We start from the raw sequence: 18837 nt of genomic DNA, 5'->3' as shown, positions 1-18837 counted from the left end.
GTGCATGTCTCTTCATCAAGGACATAGTGGAAATAAGTATTGGAACATTTGTAAATGTGTGTGGTTTAAGGTTTTTATGTGATTTAATGTTAAACTAATCTAAGAACTAAGTGGGATTAGTTAGCTAACATTGTTAGCATACAATTTTTACTCAGTGAATTTATTCATTAATATTTTCATTTTTCAATTTCAATACTTTCTACTTTGATATAGTCAGTTGTATTTTTGGACTACATCTTGTCAGTTTTTGAGCCTCCACAGTTTTGATACTGTACAGACCACACTGTAAGAATAAATGGACCCAATTGACAGCAACTTTCATTTAATATGATCCGCGAGAACATTCTCTCTTTATTGTATCTTTTTGAAAAACAAACAAAACAAAAAGGTCTTTTGTAACTCTCTTTTGTTAACATTTCAGAATTCTGTACAGGATAAAAAGAAATAAGCACTGCTCAAGAACAGAGTCAAATCTGAAACTAGAAAAAAACAAAATGAAAAAAATTCCAAAAAAGAGGAGGAGGTTTACAATACAAATTAGTAGTAAGACATTGTCTGAAGTGCAATGGCATAGCTCAGATGGGTTAAAGGTGAAAACAAACAAAAAAACCTTCAAAATAAAAATACTTCTCTATTTTTCCAACAAACAGTAAATTCTTTACAGAGTAGAGACTGTATTATCTGATGTATTTAAACCTGTAAAAACATATTTACAAATAGCCATTATCTTTTATATAGTTTTTCTCATAATCACATATATGTCAGCACCAGTAAAAAAAATAAAATAAAATAAAACAAAGAACATCCACAACAACAACTTCTGTTAAAATGTTGTCTACAGACTTGGTCCCGGTACATAATGATATTTTGAGGAGGCCTCCTCTCTTCCTGAAGGGAATTCAAACCATATCATAGATCCTCACTCTGAAGCAAAACAAAAGGGTCGCAGCGGCTGTGACCTTAACTTTTGACCAACAAGTTTTTGTCGTCTTGCCTCTTGGTTGGAGTGGTTAAGCTCGGGTGTTTTCCTACACACTGCCTTTATTTCACTATGTTTCACACTAAGCATAAGCAGTGGGGCCACTGAAGACCACAAGGAAGGCGTAAACTATCCAGACACCGACACAGGGTTTCATTTATTTTACCATTCTCCCCTGATAGAATCGGGGATCGCTACGACCTCTACATCTGTCTGCCCTTGACCCTCAACTTCACACAGTAAGACGGAGCACTTCTACTCCCAGAGCATGACAAAAAGAAAACAAGTACAGAACCTCATTCGCCGGTGCTACCGAACGCAGCAACACTTACCGGACAATGGGGTCGGTGGTTAAAATTTGTATTTAAAGGGTTGATTTATACAACAAACCATGAGAACAAATGCGTTGATGGTAAGGAGTTAGTTTACAGAGAAGAAGGCTTTTTGGTTTGTTGATTACAGCGTCGTCCTCCAAACTTTCACTCTGATGAGCTAAATACAAAGTAATGCACATACAGACTCACTTTCATTCATCTTTTAACCAGGATGATAAAACAGTTAGAGAAGTAAGGTGTTATCTTAACAACAGCTACTGTATTAAAACCTATTTGACAGATAGTTATTACTCAACCACGAGGGCGAGGGAGTGGACAGTGTAAAGCCTACAGTTGACTCTGAAGGGGAGACACTGACTTCAGTGGAAGCACAGGTTGTTTGAATGCTAACTGGCCCTAACTGTCACCACCAATCAGCTTTCTTAAGTGTTTCCACTTCCTCTAAAACGCGGCTTAGCAGTGGTTCATTTTCCGAGTAAAGCGCTGGAAGGGGATAACTTGTATTTCTTCACAGTAGTGTTACAGTATAGCACAGTTACGTTTTAGTCTGATGCGAGGGCATTTCAGAGCTGCGGTACAAGAGAAGCCACGATGTAAAGCAGGGCTACGGTGACTGACGCCCAGCTGCGTCACAATTGGAAGAGAAGGCTGTGGCGTGACGGGAGGACAAACAGATAGCAAAAAGACAACACAAACTAAAAGAGGGCTAATTTCAACCTTTTTTTTGTCGTTGGTCTTTTTAATCGACAAAGACACAACCAGCATCATTGTTAAAGATAAAATACAGCAACAAAGAAAACAATGTGGGTGAGCTTTCAATGAGTGTTTTTTTTCCTTAAAAAATGAAGAAGTCACTTGTGGTGCTTGAATACATTCAGTGCCCAGCGAATCATTCTGCTTCATGTCAGCCTGATGCATGTGTTGTTGTTTGTGTCACACAGGTAATGTAATATTAGCTCCATTAGCTGCCTCTCACACATCTGCTCATCCTCCCAGACTGATGTCTGTTGATCTGTGGTGGTTGATTTGTGTGCGAGCGTGTGTGTTTGTGTGTAAGCTTTTGAGACCAATGCTTGCCTTAGCTGCCTATTCTCTTTGTCTTCCTCTTTGTGTCATAGCAGTCATCCACAGCCACACACAGGAAATGACCCCCCCCCCCCCCCCCCCCCAAAAAAACAACAAAAAAAAACGCCACCCAGGTCGGTTGCCTAGCAAAAGCACTAGAGGGCAGAGTGTGCTCGTCTGGAACAATAGAGGAACATCATTTGTTCTGTTGTGATGTTCACAATTTAAACAGAGAAAGGAGTGTTGAGAGTGAGCAACGAGTCTCTGGAGAGAGGGTGGGAAAGACAGGAAGAGAGAGGGAAGGAGGATGAGAGAGACAGAGAGATAGATCAAGTGAGAGAGTGTGTGTGTGTGTTATGCAAGTGTGTCTCTCCGTATGTGTGCGTCTGTGTGTGTGTGTGTGTGTGTGTGTGTGTATCTGTGTGTATGTGTATGGAGGGCACAAATCTAAGAGAGGAAATGGGAGCATTGAGAGTGCTTTCTACTCCCTTCAGCTCCTTACATAGTTGAAAGATCTGAGCAGCACTGAGCTGGGTGGCACAAACACACAAACACAAATAAATTGCTGTCTTGAGAACAAGTCTTCCTTCCCCTCCATCATTCTATGGTGTTCAATCGGCCCCTGCTGAAGCTCAGGCTCAAAGCGCTGCTGTGTAAACGGGGCTCGCTTTCAAACACTGGAACATGAGAAAAATTCATTCCGTGGAGAAAAAAGGGAAAACGAATGAAACACACCTCTTAATCTCTATATTGGTTCGTCGTTAATATGCACGGAACATAATGATCGCTTTCTCCATCACTCCATCACTCACTCACCCACTCTCACTCACACTCACACACACACACACACACACACACACAGACACACACACAGACACACAAACACACACACATAAAACATAACACAATATCTCATTTATAACCTTGCACATGTTTTAGAAAACAAAAACATGCCAGTCCATCTCACGTCATCCTTTCTGTTTTACTTTCTCAGGTTTTAACATTTGTCCTTTTTTAATGTTTAGTTCATCCAGTAAAAACTCTTCTCCACATTCCCTGTTGGCTATTGGCTCGGGAAAAACTCCTCCATCCACCCATCGCTTGAGTCCAGCTCCGCCCCGGAGCCATCGCCCAATCCGAAGGCTCCGCCACTTGAGGGCCCGCCCCCATATCCATAGGATGCCATGTCCTGATTGGCTGTCCTCTGGTAGCCCTGCGGCTGACTCCCAACCCCAACTCCTCCAGGTCCATAGGGTCCTCCTCCTCCTCCCCCTGTCCCCATTCCTGGTCCCCCAGGACCCGGCCCGAATCCCGCCATCACAGTCATCCCCTGGCTCATCACCCCCTGGCTCATTCCCTGGTTCATGACCATGGGCCGGGGCTGGTTGGTCCTGGGCTGACCGCCCATGTGGGGGGCCATCATTGGGCCACCCATACCCGCAGCTGGGTTGCCCACCCTGGGGTCCATCCCCTGGCTCATCCCCTGTCCCGGGCCCTGAAAGTGTTGCTTTGCCATTCGAGGAGGTTGACCTGGCTGCATCCCATAAACCTGGGCTGAGCTGAACCCCACCATATCTCCTCCCCCGCCTCCTGTAGTCCTTCCGACTCCTCCCCCCATGGCCTGCAGACTCTGTCCTTGCTGCGGTGGCCAGCCTCCTGCCCCCATTCCCCCTCCACCTCCTCCTGCTCCCAGCATACTTTGCAGTCTCTGTGCCTGAGCTTTGGCAATGGGAGGGCCTTTGAGGGGTTGCTGGGTCATGGAGTTCATTAGCATCCCTTGTCCCCCGTAACCTCCAGCTCCACCACCTCCGGGGCCTCCAGGCATACCACCGACCCCAGGACCCGCACCTGCCTGCCGTTGCGGCCCTCCGGCAGGGTTGTGCTGCGGTGGAAGACCCATGGAGCCTTGGACGCTTTGGCTCTGGTGCTGCTGCTGATGGATCATTTGGCTCATGGAGGGGTTGAGCCCGTACAGAGAACCCTGGTTAGACCCCTGGTTGCCATAGGGTAGACCCATGTCAGTTTGAGGTCCTACAGAGCCCCCTTGGCTCTGAACAGAACTCATCTGGACCATCTGCTGCTGGCTCTGCTGTTGCTGTTGTAGGAGCCGGGCAGCCCGAATGTTCTGGAGAGCCTGGCTCCTTGATGCCAGATCTTGAGGAGGACCTAGGAAAAGATAATGAGAGGAATTAAAATGAGAGAAGAGAGACTATGGAGTTGGGAAAGAATTACAGAGACACATGGGGACAGACATCACCGACGAACAGGAGAGTATTGTAAAGGAGCTGTGGTGCCTGTATACTATAGCCACTTAAATCACAAATTGGCACATGAGACCAATCTAATAAGTCAGTGCTGAAGCAAAGATTTATGTTATGAGACAACCTGTTTACTCAGGAAACAAATGCTTCTCTCCAAATTTAGTTAAAATCCTACCACGGTAAAATAAAACTAAACACACTTAAGTACCGACAATTCACTTGCCCGCTTTCTCCTATTAGAGGCTCGGTTTCAGCCGAGCTGAGGAGGACTGCTAGTGTGGAAATGGCTCTAAGTCCTCTAATAAACCCACTTCTGACATCAGTCCACTAATCCCTCACCTCACAGCTCGGACTGGAACAGTGACAGTGAGAACAAAGAGGATCACACACTCCAGACTTGTACGCAAGTAGGCAGTGAGAAGTTGGAGGTAATATGACAACCTAAAATAGCCGCAGGCATTCAGTGTATCACTTCATTATGAATATGAATAAATGATGAATGTGAATATGTTCTGATGGCAGGTGACACTACCACAATCATTGCACTGACAGACTGGAGGATAGCTAAACTAGGTATATATCTAGGCCAGAATTTCATGCTGGAGCCCCCTCATCCTCTCCACATTATCTCGCAGACTTCCAGACAGTCTCTCTGATGGCTATAAAAGGCTTTCAACTTGACTTTCCTCCCCCCCCCTCTGCATTCTCTTCATCTCTCCATCATACTCTCACCCACTCGTCTCTCTCTCTCTCTCTCTCCCTCTCCTAATTTCTTCCCAACCTCTCTTTCTACCGACCAGACTAGCCGCCCCCCCCACTTCCCTCTTCTCATCCATCTCTCTGACTTCACCGGAACACTGGGGGATCCAGGACAGACAAGTTGCCGTGGTAACAGGCAGAGCAGGAATATTCTATATTTTTTTGCAGAGAGAGAGAGAGAGAGAGAGAGAGAGAGAGAGAGAGAGAGAGAGAGAGAGAGAGAGACAGGGGCTGAGGAGCATCTGAGTGCTAACTGATGCATCTTGACAGAGACAGACAGAGAGGACGCGGTTTGGTTTCAGGGTGACGATCAGCCAGCACTGCTGTTTGCATACATTTTTCTGTGTCTCAGTATCTGTCTGTGAAAATGGCAGAGAGTGAACTGAAAATCTGTGTGTAAGTCTTAGCACTCTACCATCTATACCATACTTATTGCAGATCGAGTACGCATATGTGATTGTAAGCTTTTTTTGTTATAACCATCTGGATGCTCTGCAAAGAAATGCAAACTGTTTTCCCAAAAATCCATTTTCCTAATGTGGCTGTCAATAAAATGCTGAAGAATTTAGGTCAGGTCTTGGCTCCTTCATTAGAAAATCTATTGAGGTGCTGCCATTCATTTGTTTTTACATACATTGTGCGTATTGTTTGCACAGATGGAATGAATGCGTGTGTTTGTGTTTCTCACCTTGGTATTGATTGACTTGGGGGTATGGATTCCTCTGGCCCTGTCCCATCTGTCTGGGGAGGTGCTGCTGCTGCTGTTGGAGCTACACACAAAGACAAATGCAAGATGTTAAGAGTGGAGATTGTAACTCCCTCATATGTACAGTATTTTATGCATTCAGGAATCGGTATCACCAAAGGAGCCACAAAAGAACAGGATCACACTTAACTGTAAGACCAGTTCAATAAAGCTGATTTCATTCAAAGAGTGTAATCATATGTAGACTGGGGAAAAGAAGCCTCCAATGCAAGAACTTAATGATATATGGAAGATTTCCGTCACGAGATCGTAATAAAAAGTATCAAATGTGCACACTGTAGCAGACTGTGGTAAAGTAAAGGTGAGACAGATGTTTGCTACATTAGAGTTGCAACAGATGTTGGACACGACTGAGGTGAGGCAGATGTTTTGGTGTAACAGAAGTCATCAGGAGATAACATATCATACTGGCACTCACAAAACTTCAAAGAGCAGATCAGTGGTGCTATCAAATTGCATATGCAGCAATGTCAATGACTCCTGTTAGTGTTTAGTGTTTACTCAGTGTACAGGTGTTGAGTATTGAGTGATCCTGTAATTCAGAGCCAGTGACAACAAGTTAATCCCTTAACCCTGTAAACAGAGTGCTGTGTGGTGGCTTTCTGTTGCTTATTGGAGAAAAGTTCTGAGTTGAGAGCCTACTCTCAATTTGACAAAGCAAAAGTCGTTGCCATTGAAATGAATTGAAAAACTATTTAAAAAATAAATGGAACAAATACAATTTCTAAGAAAACCAAAATATCAAAAAATTCCACCTCACAAGAAGTGAGACAGGTGTTTTGGTATAGCAGAACTTCTGAAGTGAGACAGGTGTTTTGATATACTATAGCAGAAATGAGACAGGTATTTTTGTAAAGCAGAAGTGAGACAGATGTTTTGGTATAGAAGAACTTCTGAGGTGAGACAGATGTTTTGTATACTGTAGCAGAAATGTGACAGGTATTTTGGTATAGCAGAAGTGAGACAGATGTTTTGGTATAGCAGAACTTCTGAAGTGAGACAGATGTTTTGGTATAGCAGAAGTGAGAAAGATGTTTTGGTATAGCAGAACTTCTGAAGTGAGACAGATGTTTTGGTATAGCAGAAGTGAGAAAGATGTTTTGGTATAGCAGAACTTCTGAAGAAAGACAGATTTTAGGTATAGCAGAACTTCTGAAGTGAGACAGATGTTAGGTATACTGTCGCAGAAATTAGACAGGTGTTTTGGTGTAGCAGAAGTGAGACAGATGTTTTGGTATAGCAGAACTTCTGCAGTGAGACAGGTGTTTTGATATACTGTAGCAGAAATGAGACAGGTATTTTGGTATAGCAGAAGTGTGAAAGATATTTTGGTATAGCGGAACTTCTAAAATGAGACAGATGTTTTGGTGTTGCAGAAGTGAGACAGATGTTTCGGTATAGCAGTACTTCTGAAGGGAGACAGATGTTTTTGTATACTTTAGCAGAAATGAGACAGGTATTTTTGGTATAGAAGAAGTGAGACAGATGTTTTGGTATAACAGAACTTCTGAAGAAAGACAGATGTTTGGTATAGCAGAACTTCTGAAGTGAGACAGATGTTTGGTATACTGTCGCAGAAATGAGACAGGTGTTTTGGTGTAGCAGAAGTGAGACAGATGTTTTGGTAAAGCAGAACTTGTGAAGTGAGACAGATGTTTTGGTATAGCTGAAGTGAGACAGAAGTTTTTGTACAGCTGAGGTGAGACAGGTGTGTGTTGGTGGGTTAACATCGGTGTAGAGCAGCGGTCCCCAACCCGGTACTGGTCTGTGGGTCATTTGGTACCGGTCCGCAGAGAAAGAATAAATAACTTACATTATTTCCGTTTTATTTATTAAACGATGAACGATGTTTTATTTTGAAAAATGACCGGATTCCCTCTGTTACATCCGTAAAAGTATGTTTGAAACAACAACTCTGCCGGTGTTCTGGATTAAAGTCACAGCAGAATACCCTGAGATCGCCACAACAACACTGAAAACCCTGTTGCCCTTTACGACATCCTATTTGTGTGGAGCGGGATTTTCTGCAGGGACAGCAACCAAAACAAAATTATGGAGTAGACTGGACATAAGCAACACACTTCGGTGTCATTGTCTCCCATTACTCCTAGATGGGACCGTCTCGTTGCAGAGAAACAAGCTCAGGGCTCCCACTCATTTAGCGATATGGTGAGTTGTATTTTTCATGCACTTTATATTTGTTTTTGTGTTATGTCTTATTTTGAAGGCATGTTTAAACGTTACCATAGCGACCAGAGAGTGTTAGGGAGCAGAGAGGATGTTACTCATGTTATGTTGTTGGCGCAATGTTACGAGGGCACCGCTAATAAAGTTGCATAAGAGTACACAGTGGATTCACGTTTATTATTATATTTAGAAAATACCACAGTTTTTATGCCGGTCGTATCATTTTATTTTGTGTATTTATCCGCCACACCTCGAAGGCCGGTCCGTGAAAATATTGTCTAACATTAAACTGGTCCGTGGCGCAAAAAAGGTTGGGGACTGCTGGTGTAGAGTGTTTGCACGTTGTTTATCAACACAAATTGTACCCTTAGTGATCAATGTTCAAATATGAATCCAAAAGTAGCGTTGACACTTTTGTGTTGCAGGTATAGAAAAGTAAATAAAATTATTTTTTAATCATTAATAAGCAGTTTGGATCCATGCAGCATGAAAATAGTGCGTGTCTGGACAGAAGAAGATGTTGCTAGTTTAAATAGCGGCTGATCCAGTTAACCACATATACTGAACCCCAGCAGGATGCCTTTCCTTTCAGACACCTATATTTTATGTGTCTGTGTATGTTTTTGCAGATCCAATTAAAACCAACAGAGTGGGTGGTGACTTCAGAGTTCAGAAGTCTTTAGTACTTGATTCCCTCACAGAGAGAGAAATGAGAAGAAAACACCACATTATCACAGCAGGCAGGCAGCTACACACACACACACACACACACACACACACGAAAACACACACGAAAATACACACACACACACACACACACACACAGACACACACACACACACACACACACACACACACACACAGACACACAGACACACACACACACACACACACACCAGATGAAAAGGAAGTAGTGAAGATGGGGCTGGTAGAGGGTAATTATACATGCACCCAGACAACAGTAAAGAAGACGAGAGGACGGGGCTGCTCTTATTAGAGCCACAGACACATTCAAATATACAGGGACGTATGAATGAACAACCAATGTTGGCACAAATTATAATTGAATGCTGCGACAGATGAATCACACAGGCCCTGCTGCTTCTTAAGCCCCACCCAAGCGCAATAACCTATAAGAGCCTTACCTGCTCAGCCAGTAGTTGCTGCTGCTGCTGTTGTCTCTGTTCTCTGAAGAGCTGCTGTTTCTGCTGCTCCATCATGTGCATCTGCACTCTCTTCTCCTGCTCCATTGCCATCATCTGTTTCATCATGGCTGCCTGCTGCTGATTGCCCACGTAGCCCGGAGGTGGTCCTGACCCCTGGTTGGGGCCTACACCTGGGGCCACACCCCCACCAGGGTGAGGAGGAGGGATGGCGCCTGGTGGTCGTGAAATTCCCACCACACCTTGCTCCTGCACAGACAGAAAGAGGGCACAATCGGTCAGATAGACTGTTGCGGAATAATTTGGTTAATCGCCTATCAATCAGTCAAGTTAAGGGAACAGTTTGGCATTTTGTGAAACAGGCTGATTTGCCTTTTTGCATAGAGTTAGATGAGAAGACTGATGGCAGTCCTGCATCAATCTGTCAAATATAATGCCCCAGCCAGCACCCAGTTAACTTATCTTTAAAAAAAATACTGGGAACTGGAGACAGCCATCTTGGATGTGTTCAAAGGCAACAAAAGCTGTTTACCAGCACCCCTCAAGCTCACTAACTAACATGTAATAAACTTTATTTAAGCAAATTGTTGTTTTTACATTTCAGTTTTAGTATGGAATAAACAAGACAAAAAGTGATAAGTAGTGAGCCCACCAACACTACTGGTGTTGAAGATTTTTTTATACTCAGAAAGAGCCAGTCTCCAGGGTTTCTGCTAAGTTAAGCTTAGCTAAGCTAACCTGCTATAAGCGGTAGCTTCATCACAGGTATCAGAGTGGCACTGATCCTGTCATCTGACTCTTGACAAGAAAGCAAACGAGTGCATTTCCCAAAATGTCCAACTATCGCTTTAAAGTCTATTTTTAACAGGTAGTTAAAACTAAACAAAGAAGGGCCAAATGATCAAAGCCAGTTCAAATGACACAAACCTTTTCACTGTCATTGTTACAGCTCTGTATTACAAGTGAAGGTAACATAATTACATGAGGCACAGAGTACACAATAGAGTCCCAGCATTGTATCTAGAGGTCACAACTTCACACAGTCTGCAGTCGAGCATTATGTTGCATAAACACTCAAAGACACAGTCCAGGTGTCTGTGAATGAGAGTGTAGAGCAAGAAAAAGACAGGACTGCTTCAGGATTCAGCATGAATGGCCACCCTGAGTCCTACCAACAGGGCTTTGGTGGGTCCTCGCTGCATATATTATCTCCTCATTAGCATATAAAGAGCACTTCCTTCTCTACTCAGCCTTATTCTAATCTCTAATAGGATGAAATGGCCTGCTCCGGCCAATGGGAGAGGAGCGTTTAAGAATGTATTAAAGGTTAGACAGCTGAACGAGAGTGGACATTTGTTAAAGCAATAAGAGAGGGAGAAGGCATGAGAGGAGAAGAATGGACGATTCAGGCCAGTACAGTGTTTGCACATATAGAAATACTACCACACATGGCCACACAGAGCTCGCACATGACAACATAACACATTTCTAACTGCAGGGAGAGAATCAAACAGCAAAAGCAGGATTACAGTTATGAATTGCAGCGTTGGATACAGTCTGCAAAACACCACTATACTCAATATGTTTTGAAAGGAGCTGAAGCCTCTTAATCCGTATTGAGGCTCGGCTCTTCTTAGAAAGGAGTTAGGTGGAGATAAAGGTCATATATTAGAACACCAGAAAACCCCGTGGAGCAAACAGAATTGGCTGCTTAAGACTGGCTCACCAGACAGCTAGACGAGACTGATCGATGTTCAGAGCTACGTGTCTCATCTCTGGTTGGCATGTTCCTGCTGGATGGCAGCAGAGCAGTGAGACGACGCAAGGGAGGAGTGTAGTGGAGAGGGGAAGGAGAGGCGTAGTGTCAGGATTCGACCAACGGGTGGCAGTGGTGATCTTTAAGCACGTGTGTGTGTGTGTGTGTGTGTGTGTGTGTGTGTGTGTGTGTGTGTGTGTGTGTGTGTGTGTGTGTGTGTGTGTCTGTGTGTGTGTGTGTGTGTGTGTGTGTGTGTGTGTGTGTGTGTGTGTGTGTCTCACTGGTCTCCTCTCAGCAGATGGCTCAATCATGACGGTTCTGATCTACGATCTCTCCCTCTACCTCTTTTCTTCCTTTCCCTCTAAACACCCCATCATCAAACTACTTTCTTCACTCTCTCACTTGTTCTCCCTCTCTCACTCTGTAGATGAGTGAGTTTGTAGTTTATAGTTTATAATTTGTGTGTGTGTGTGTGTGTTTGTCCTGAGTCATGTCCACACATTTTCCAGGGAACTAAGGAAGATATATTACACAGGAAATAGGAGAGGAAAAGTCTCAGAGAATATAAAGATTTTGGTGAAGGTGGTAGCTGGAGAAATGACAGTAAAGTTGTGTGTGTGTGTGTGTGTGTGTGTGTGTGTATTGAAATATGTATAAAAAAATGCACATGAGGGTGAAGATGAAAAAAGAGCAAATGCATTCGCCTTAGTATCAGTATAATGTCGGTGTTATTAGTCTTTCGCTGAAGCGTTGCTAATGTACAATGAATTGAATGTCATGCCAATCAAGCTCATTTAGTAGAACGCAGGTATCGTCTTAAGGATGAAAAAAACAAATTAACTGAATAGAAGGGAAAAGAGCAGAGCATGTGTGAGGAAATAAGGACGGCATTAGAGCCGACTGAGAAAGAGAAGAGGAGAAAGGTCTTCTTCTGGGAGAAAAAAAGAGGAAGCAGGGGGATGAGGAGTAAAAGGTGGGACTGGAGAGGAGAGGAGAGCAGGTACCCTGGCAAAAGTTGCGGCGGCGAGGAGCAGATGGCCCTTGGTGGAGCGGTTGTGGCCGTTGTGCCTGGCCACTCTCAGCAACACCAGGCAGACCCCGACAAGTCACACGTACAGTATACATTCAAACACGCTCATATCTGACAAGTCTTCGACTTCTTTCATTATCTATCAGTCCATTTTCCTTGCTCTCTTTCTTATTCGTCATAATTCATGACTGTAGTGAAATGATGTAACAAGGAGCATCCACAGTGGCAGGAGTGTGTCAGAGGCTAATGGTTAGCGGCTAATGGTCATACTCCTTTTGAGCTTGAAACTGTAACAGTTGTAGGCCGCCACCAAGTCCGTTTTGTTGCAGGAAAGACACGGCAGAGAAAAGGGAACAGAGGATGAAATCAAAGAAGAGGCAAATGTATCACAGGGTGTTCCGGAGGAAGTGTGTGTTTGTTTTTGAGAGTGTGTGTGTGTGTGTGTGTGTGTGTGTGTGTGTCTATCCGTGTGTGTGTTCCAGCTTTATTGGGTTAGGAGGCATGGAGAGCCCAGGTGATTACATTATACGAGAAGTGAGCGGAAATGTGTGTATGTGTGTAAGTGAGAGAGATAGAGAGAGGGTATATATTGTATATATACATATGTGTTTGTGTGTGTGTGTGTGTGCGTGTGTCATATACTGTGACAATGTACTCTCCAATAAAACCCCCTGCTCCAATGGCGACCACAAGATTAAAGACAAATTGCGGCTATGAAATAACACACACACACACACACACACACACACACACACAGTCAACGAGAGCAGCAAAGCCCTGGGTGTCTATGTGCTCTCCACGGTGGCTCACATCTGTCACCCACTTGTGTAAGAGAGAGGAGGGAGGGCGTGTGAAGAGGAGGAGAGCTGCAACGGTGGAAGAGAAGAGGCAGAGAGAGGGATGGAGGGGTGACATGATGCTTTATTAGACTCTCACATAGACAACGGATGCAGTCAAACTGAGGAAGAGAACAGGAAGTGCATTATCATCTGCCCACATTATCTTTGAATGCTGTATTCAGACAGAGGCAGTTGAATGTTTATGTTGCTGAGTGTGTTGAAGCTGCATTTATTGTTAGTGCGGCAACAGCTTGAAGGTTACAGGTTTGATCTCTTTCACAGCCAGAGCTTCTCAATGTCTGAATGGTCCTAAGATTTCACACTGCTTGACCTTGCGCTCAGACCCCTGTGATGTCTGACGATTGAAGAAATGTGCAAATAGTATGAAAACCCAACTACATTGGTCGTAATATGACCAGATGCATCACAAAAAAGGTACGTTGCTGCAGTGGTGTGTTTACATTCTCAAAATGTGCCAGCCTTAATCCAGAGAAAGTACACTATGCAGTCCCAGTTGGAACCCTGTGTAATTGCTCATTAATCTCTTGTTTTATGATGAATATCAGTAAGAAGCTAAACAAAACAAAATGTATTTTTCCATCTAAACCAAAACGGTTCCAACCGTTTGATGACTCATCCTGCACTATGGGTCATTGACAAATTCTGCGCCAGGTAATAATGCTCTCCAATTTCCCACTCTCTCCCTAGTGACTAGAAATTCAGCCAGTTAAAAACAGGCATGTAGGGATCTACTCCCTTCTACTCTGTACTATTCATCGATTGAAATCACAGACTAGTTACTGTCAACTTCGGTTCAGGGGTTTGACACACAGTCAGTGCTACTAGCTACAGCAAATGTCAATCACTATCCAAGACGATACCTCCAAAACTTCATGTTTATTCCGAACACACGTAAGAACACAGAGTTAAATAGTGCTCTGACATCCATGTCATGTCTTAAAGTAATGAATACTGATTTTTCAAGAGCTTGGACAATCAGCTAAGATTCCAACTGGTGGTATGACAGACATGGGACGGCAGTGTTCGTATGTAAAGCCCGCCTTCCCAACTCTATAGTAATCTGAGTCATCATAAGCAACATAAGACATAAGTCAACATAAGTCTCCATAAGAAGGAAAAAGGACGACCTGCTGCATGTGAGAGCATATTGTCAATTTCATACAGCTGAACACGGTCGATGTTAAGTAGTGTAAGTGTTAGTGTAAAGTAAAGTGAAAAAGTATTCGTGCTCTTAAAATTAAACAATTTCGATGTGTTTTAGGGAAAATGGTTAAAGTATTATTATGCAGCACCTGCTGACTGATCGATAACAACAAATGCACATACAGAAACACACACGGATACTAACCCCGTGCAGATGGTGGAGCCAGACCTCACAGTATTTAACTATCCCCACGGCACCAAAGGTAAAGAAGACATCACTCTGACGCAAACGCACACAGTTTCTCCCTGAAGAGAGTTATATTTAAACTGCTGGAGAAAAGTCTTGCTCCCCACAGAGGTCTGTTTAATCTCTAACATCTCTCTGCTCTAAACCCTAACTGGCCTATATCTGAATCTTGTACACACACACACACACACACACACACACACACACACACACACACACACACACACACACACACACACACACACACACACACACACACACACACACACACACACACACACACACACACACACACACACACACACACACACACACACACACACACACACACACACACACACACACACACACACAGAGCAAAATTCCCCTCACTGCATTAAAAACAATAGACTGGGTTAACAGGGTTTCTTGGGATCATCCTTAACCAGAACTGAAGCAACACAATGTCATGCAGTGCTGCTGTGAAATGCATGTGGGCATGCAGGAGTGGATCAATTTAAATAAATGAATCCCTGCAGCATTACTTCTGTTTGGAGGCACTGTGCTTAACCAAGGGATTTCCCTGTTTACCCAGGATTGTCAGCGTAGAGCCTTGGATCTCAGGTCATGCTTGTGTGCAATCATGCTGACAGAATTCTTTAGATTAGTTTATCCAACAAAAAAATGGACACATTCCTGTTTACTTTCATTCATAGAGATGAGGTTTTTATGGTCATACTACAAACTAACGTGTAACGTTTAAGCCAAACCTAAGTTGCACCGCTTGTCCCATAAATCACTGTTGCATTAGTAGGATGTTACAGCTCGAGACTGTCTCGACTGACTGCTTTCTCAGCCTACGCACTTAGTCGTGTCAGTTTCTCAATCCTGACTTGCCATGGCTCCACCCAGGCGACAACACCATCTGGAGATTTAGATTCTACAGCTGACATAGTGACAGAATGTGGAAAACAGGCTTCAAGACATATACTCTCAGAAATATACAGACTCTGAGCTCATTTTGGTTTACAGAAGTGCGGGTCAGTTGGTTGGATGCTTTGGTCCAGACCAATCTCAACAACTGTTGACTGCCATGAAATTGTGTAACAGGCTGAGGATTTGGCCTGCTGACCTCAGTGATCCTCTGACCTCTTGCGAGACCATGGGGTTTACATGAAATGTCTGGATGAATTGTCACATAATTTGGTTCAGACATTCATGTTCCCCTATGGATGCATTCCTTAAGTTCCAAAAAAACATCTCAGTGTAGTTTAGCATCTCCTCTCGTGCTTCTCTCTGTAGCTCTAGCAACGACTGGTCAGGCAGCCAATCAGAGGGGGGACTCAGAGCCTACTACTGTAGCCTGGTAACACTGATGTGGTGTGGTAATCTAAACAGCAGAACCATGGGCCTGGATCTGGTTCTGGTGGCACTTCACTATCATCTGGTTGCGTCCGGTTGACTATTCATAACCCAAGCCAAGTCCATGTAAAGAGAAGCAGCTGCTCTTTAAGGTACAAGCTCCATGTTTTGTGTCGGGCTGGTCGGAGTCCATCAGTGGCTGAGGCGTAGATTCTGGTGTGTGCCATGTGCGACCGTTGTCGAGTTTCGCCCTCTAATCTTTTGTTGATCTATTTCATTTCCTGTAAATATCTTTGGATTTCTGATACTTAAATGTTTAATACATAAAATACCAAAAAATGCTCAAAAACATCACTTCTCAAAGTACAAGGCGACATCTTCAAATTGTCGAAAACCAGTGTTGAATTTATTCTGATAAATGTTGTCAAAGTTTTTCAACAACAGTTGTCCATTAATCATACATCAACCAACCAATGAATGAAATGATTGTTTGAACACTAATGTTTGATGGATCTCGTACAGCAGGTTCCAAGCCTCATATTAAGAGCCGCTTCACTCTCAGTTCCTTAGAGGTTGCCTCTGGTGAATACCATTAGTGAGCACGATAAATGGCCACAGACAGCAGAATATGACGTGCAGTGAGAGGACAGAAGACAGGAGTAAATCATGTCCATGACAACACGCAGGAGCAGGAGGAGGAGGAGGAGGAGGAGGAGGGAGCATGAGCGGAGCAAAGGGATGAGATCACTGGTGGCCGGGGAGTGATTGTGGTGAGCGGGCGAGTGTACCACCCTGGGAGGGACCAGGTGCTACAGTAAATCACCCTGGAAACGGTAGCCATGGAGACCTTAAAGACACACGTGCAGACAGAGGCAGTGGCAGAGAGTGTGGTTTGTAAATGTGTGTATAACAAAACAAAACAAAGGAGAAAAGTGTATGAGAGAGAGAGAGATTGATGTGTTTCTGTATAATCCAATCATGGCGGCTGAGAATGCTGAGTGACAACTTGGAGCCACAGAGGGTGGACTGTTCGCTCTTCTTCCTCTTTTCATTGCGACTCTCTCTATTGTGCGCCCTGTGTGTACGTGCACACAGATGTGTGTATTGAGGGTAATACACAAAGCTTGTAGCTAGAAGTAGCGATAAACAGAGGGAGTGAAGAAATCAAACACTGTGGTGAGCGCGCCCTGTCGCGCACGCATGAATGTGCGTGCAAGACGATCTCATTCGAGTTCTTACCAGGGAGAATTCCCAACAAGAGGCTTTGAATTATTCACAGCTGCGATCAGTGCTATTACACGGCTGTTAACGGAGGTAAAGATATGTTCCGCACATCCGTCCATCCTTGCCTCTCTGTTTACATCCCTCTCTCTCCATCCACTCATCCTCCACCTCTAAACAACCGCTTCTTCAGCTTCCTCACCACTCGCTCTCTGTTCACTGTGCGCTCAGTCAAAACATCACTCCATCTCTTCCTCACCTCATTCAATCTCTTTTTGCTGTTCATTCATCTCTATTTCTCTCCCCATCTTTTTTTAAAATCCCTTCCTCCCTCCTTCTCTGTTCACCCTTAGACTCCATCCATCTTCCCCCTCATTCCTTCCCTCTTTGTTCACCTCAAGGGCTGATCCCTCCTCTTCTCGCCTGCCTCCTTTCGCCCTGCAGCTCCGCTCGCTCTCCTCCTCTTCACCCCTTGCTTTCATTTGTTGTTCTACCTGTTTCACATTTGTTTTTCTGCCACTGTGCTCATCCATCTTTATTCTCGCTGTTGCTCATTTAACGTCTGGATCCATCCCTGCCTCAGCAGCTATCATTCTGCCCCCTTCCCTCCCCATTTCACCATTTACCGTTTTTCACTCTCTCTCCCCCCGCTGTCTTTGACACCATCTTTACAGAATGGCCGTGCAACCTCCACCTCTCTTTGTCTCTCCCTCCTTACCTCTCTAAATCTATCTTTGCCTCTGTCATAGCTCCTTCATTATGCCATTCTCCTCCTCTGCACTCCCTCCCTCTCCTTCTCTCCAGAGAAGCCATTAGGTGCTGCTGTAGGGCTATCACTCTTTTTGCTGTCTCCCTCTTTTTTTCTCTCTCTGCCGTAGTCTCAGGGCAATAGGCTCCCCCTTCCCACTGCCATGTCTCCCCAGTCTCTCCATCTTCCTGTGTTTCTTCAGGCACTCTCTGCTTTCCCTCCTCTCGTCTTCACATCATCTCACTCCCTTCCTATTCCATCCTCTTCGCCCTCCCTCCATCTTGATTTCTCCACCCCTCTAACTACCCCCATCTTTTCCTCTATCCTTCAGTATTCAAGTGAGCTACCGTAGAGAATCTGCTGCCACGTACTGTACAAAAGCTGACTCACATGCACCCATCTATGCAAACACTGAAGCTATTTGATAGATTAATTATTTTCTCACTCATCTGTTTGGAAGTTCACATGTTCTATGGCAACGCTATGTTTAATGTTTGTGGTTTTTCAATACTTTTGATTCTGCCTTTCTGTACCACACTTTTACCATGCCAATGTTTGGTATTTTTTTTTTTTCTTCCTCACAACATTGCCTGTATGACCAGACACAGCATACTAACGTAACTGGCCCCAAAACACACAAGGCACATCACATGACTTTGATCACGCCAACTCCAGAGGGTAAGGGTTAGCTGAGAATAGGTTTTTCTCTGAGGCTAAGAAAAATATCACTGCTGAGGTTAGTCGTGAAGGTTAAGGGTAGGGTGCCTTCGTCATCTTGGTCACAATAATAACAACACACAGTCATGACTCGCTGTAGGTAGGAAGCAAGAACTAAGCAAACAACAGTCGCCCTTGTTTAAGTCTGTTTTGATGTTCAAACCGTCTACCCTGACCTCCCCCTGTGCTGACCTTCATTGCTCTGCGCCACCACGACACTGCCTCATCCTGTGATCCTGATGGACAAAAGTCCTGGTTA

General features: G+C 44.1%; 1 protein-coding gene across 1 annotated transcript in view; it reads right to left on the bottom strand.

Moving 5' to 3' along the window:
* Positions 1–316: 316 nt before the first annotated feature.
* maml3 (mastermind-like transcriptional coactivator 3) overlaps positions 317–18837 on the bottom strand; it is a 108205-nt gene continuing 89684 nt past the window's right edge. Inside the window, exons 4-6 of the mRNA XM_035636615.2 lie at positions 9498–9764; positions 6088–6169; positions 317–4545 (exon numbers count right to left, since the gene is read on the bottom strand). Coding sequence (XP_035492508.2) covers positions 3443–4545; positions 6088–6169; positions 9498–9764 — 1452 coding nt within the window. The 3' untranslated portion in view covers positions 317–3442. The remainder of the gene's footprint in view (positions 4546–6087; positions 6170–9497; positions 9765–18837) is intronic.

This window comes from Scophthalmus maximus, chromosome 8, assembly GCF_022379125.1.
Source record: "Scophthalmus maximus strain ysfricsl-2021 chromosome 8, ASM2237912v1, whole genome shotgun sequence".
NCBI classification, from domain to species: Eukaryota; Metazoa; Chordata; class Actinopteri; order Pleuronectiformes; family Scophthalmidae; genus Scophthalmus; species Scophthalmus maximus.
Note: the sequence above shows the minus strand (reverse complement) of the source record. Positions and strands in the feature narration are given on the sequence as shown.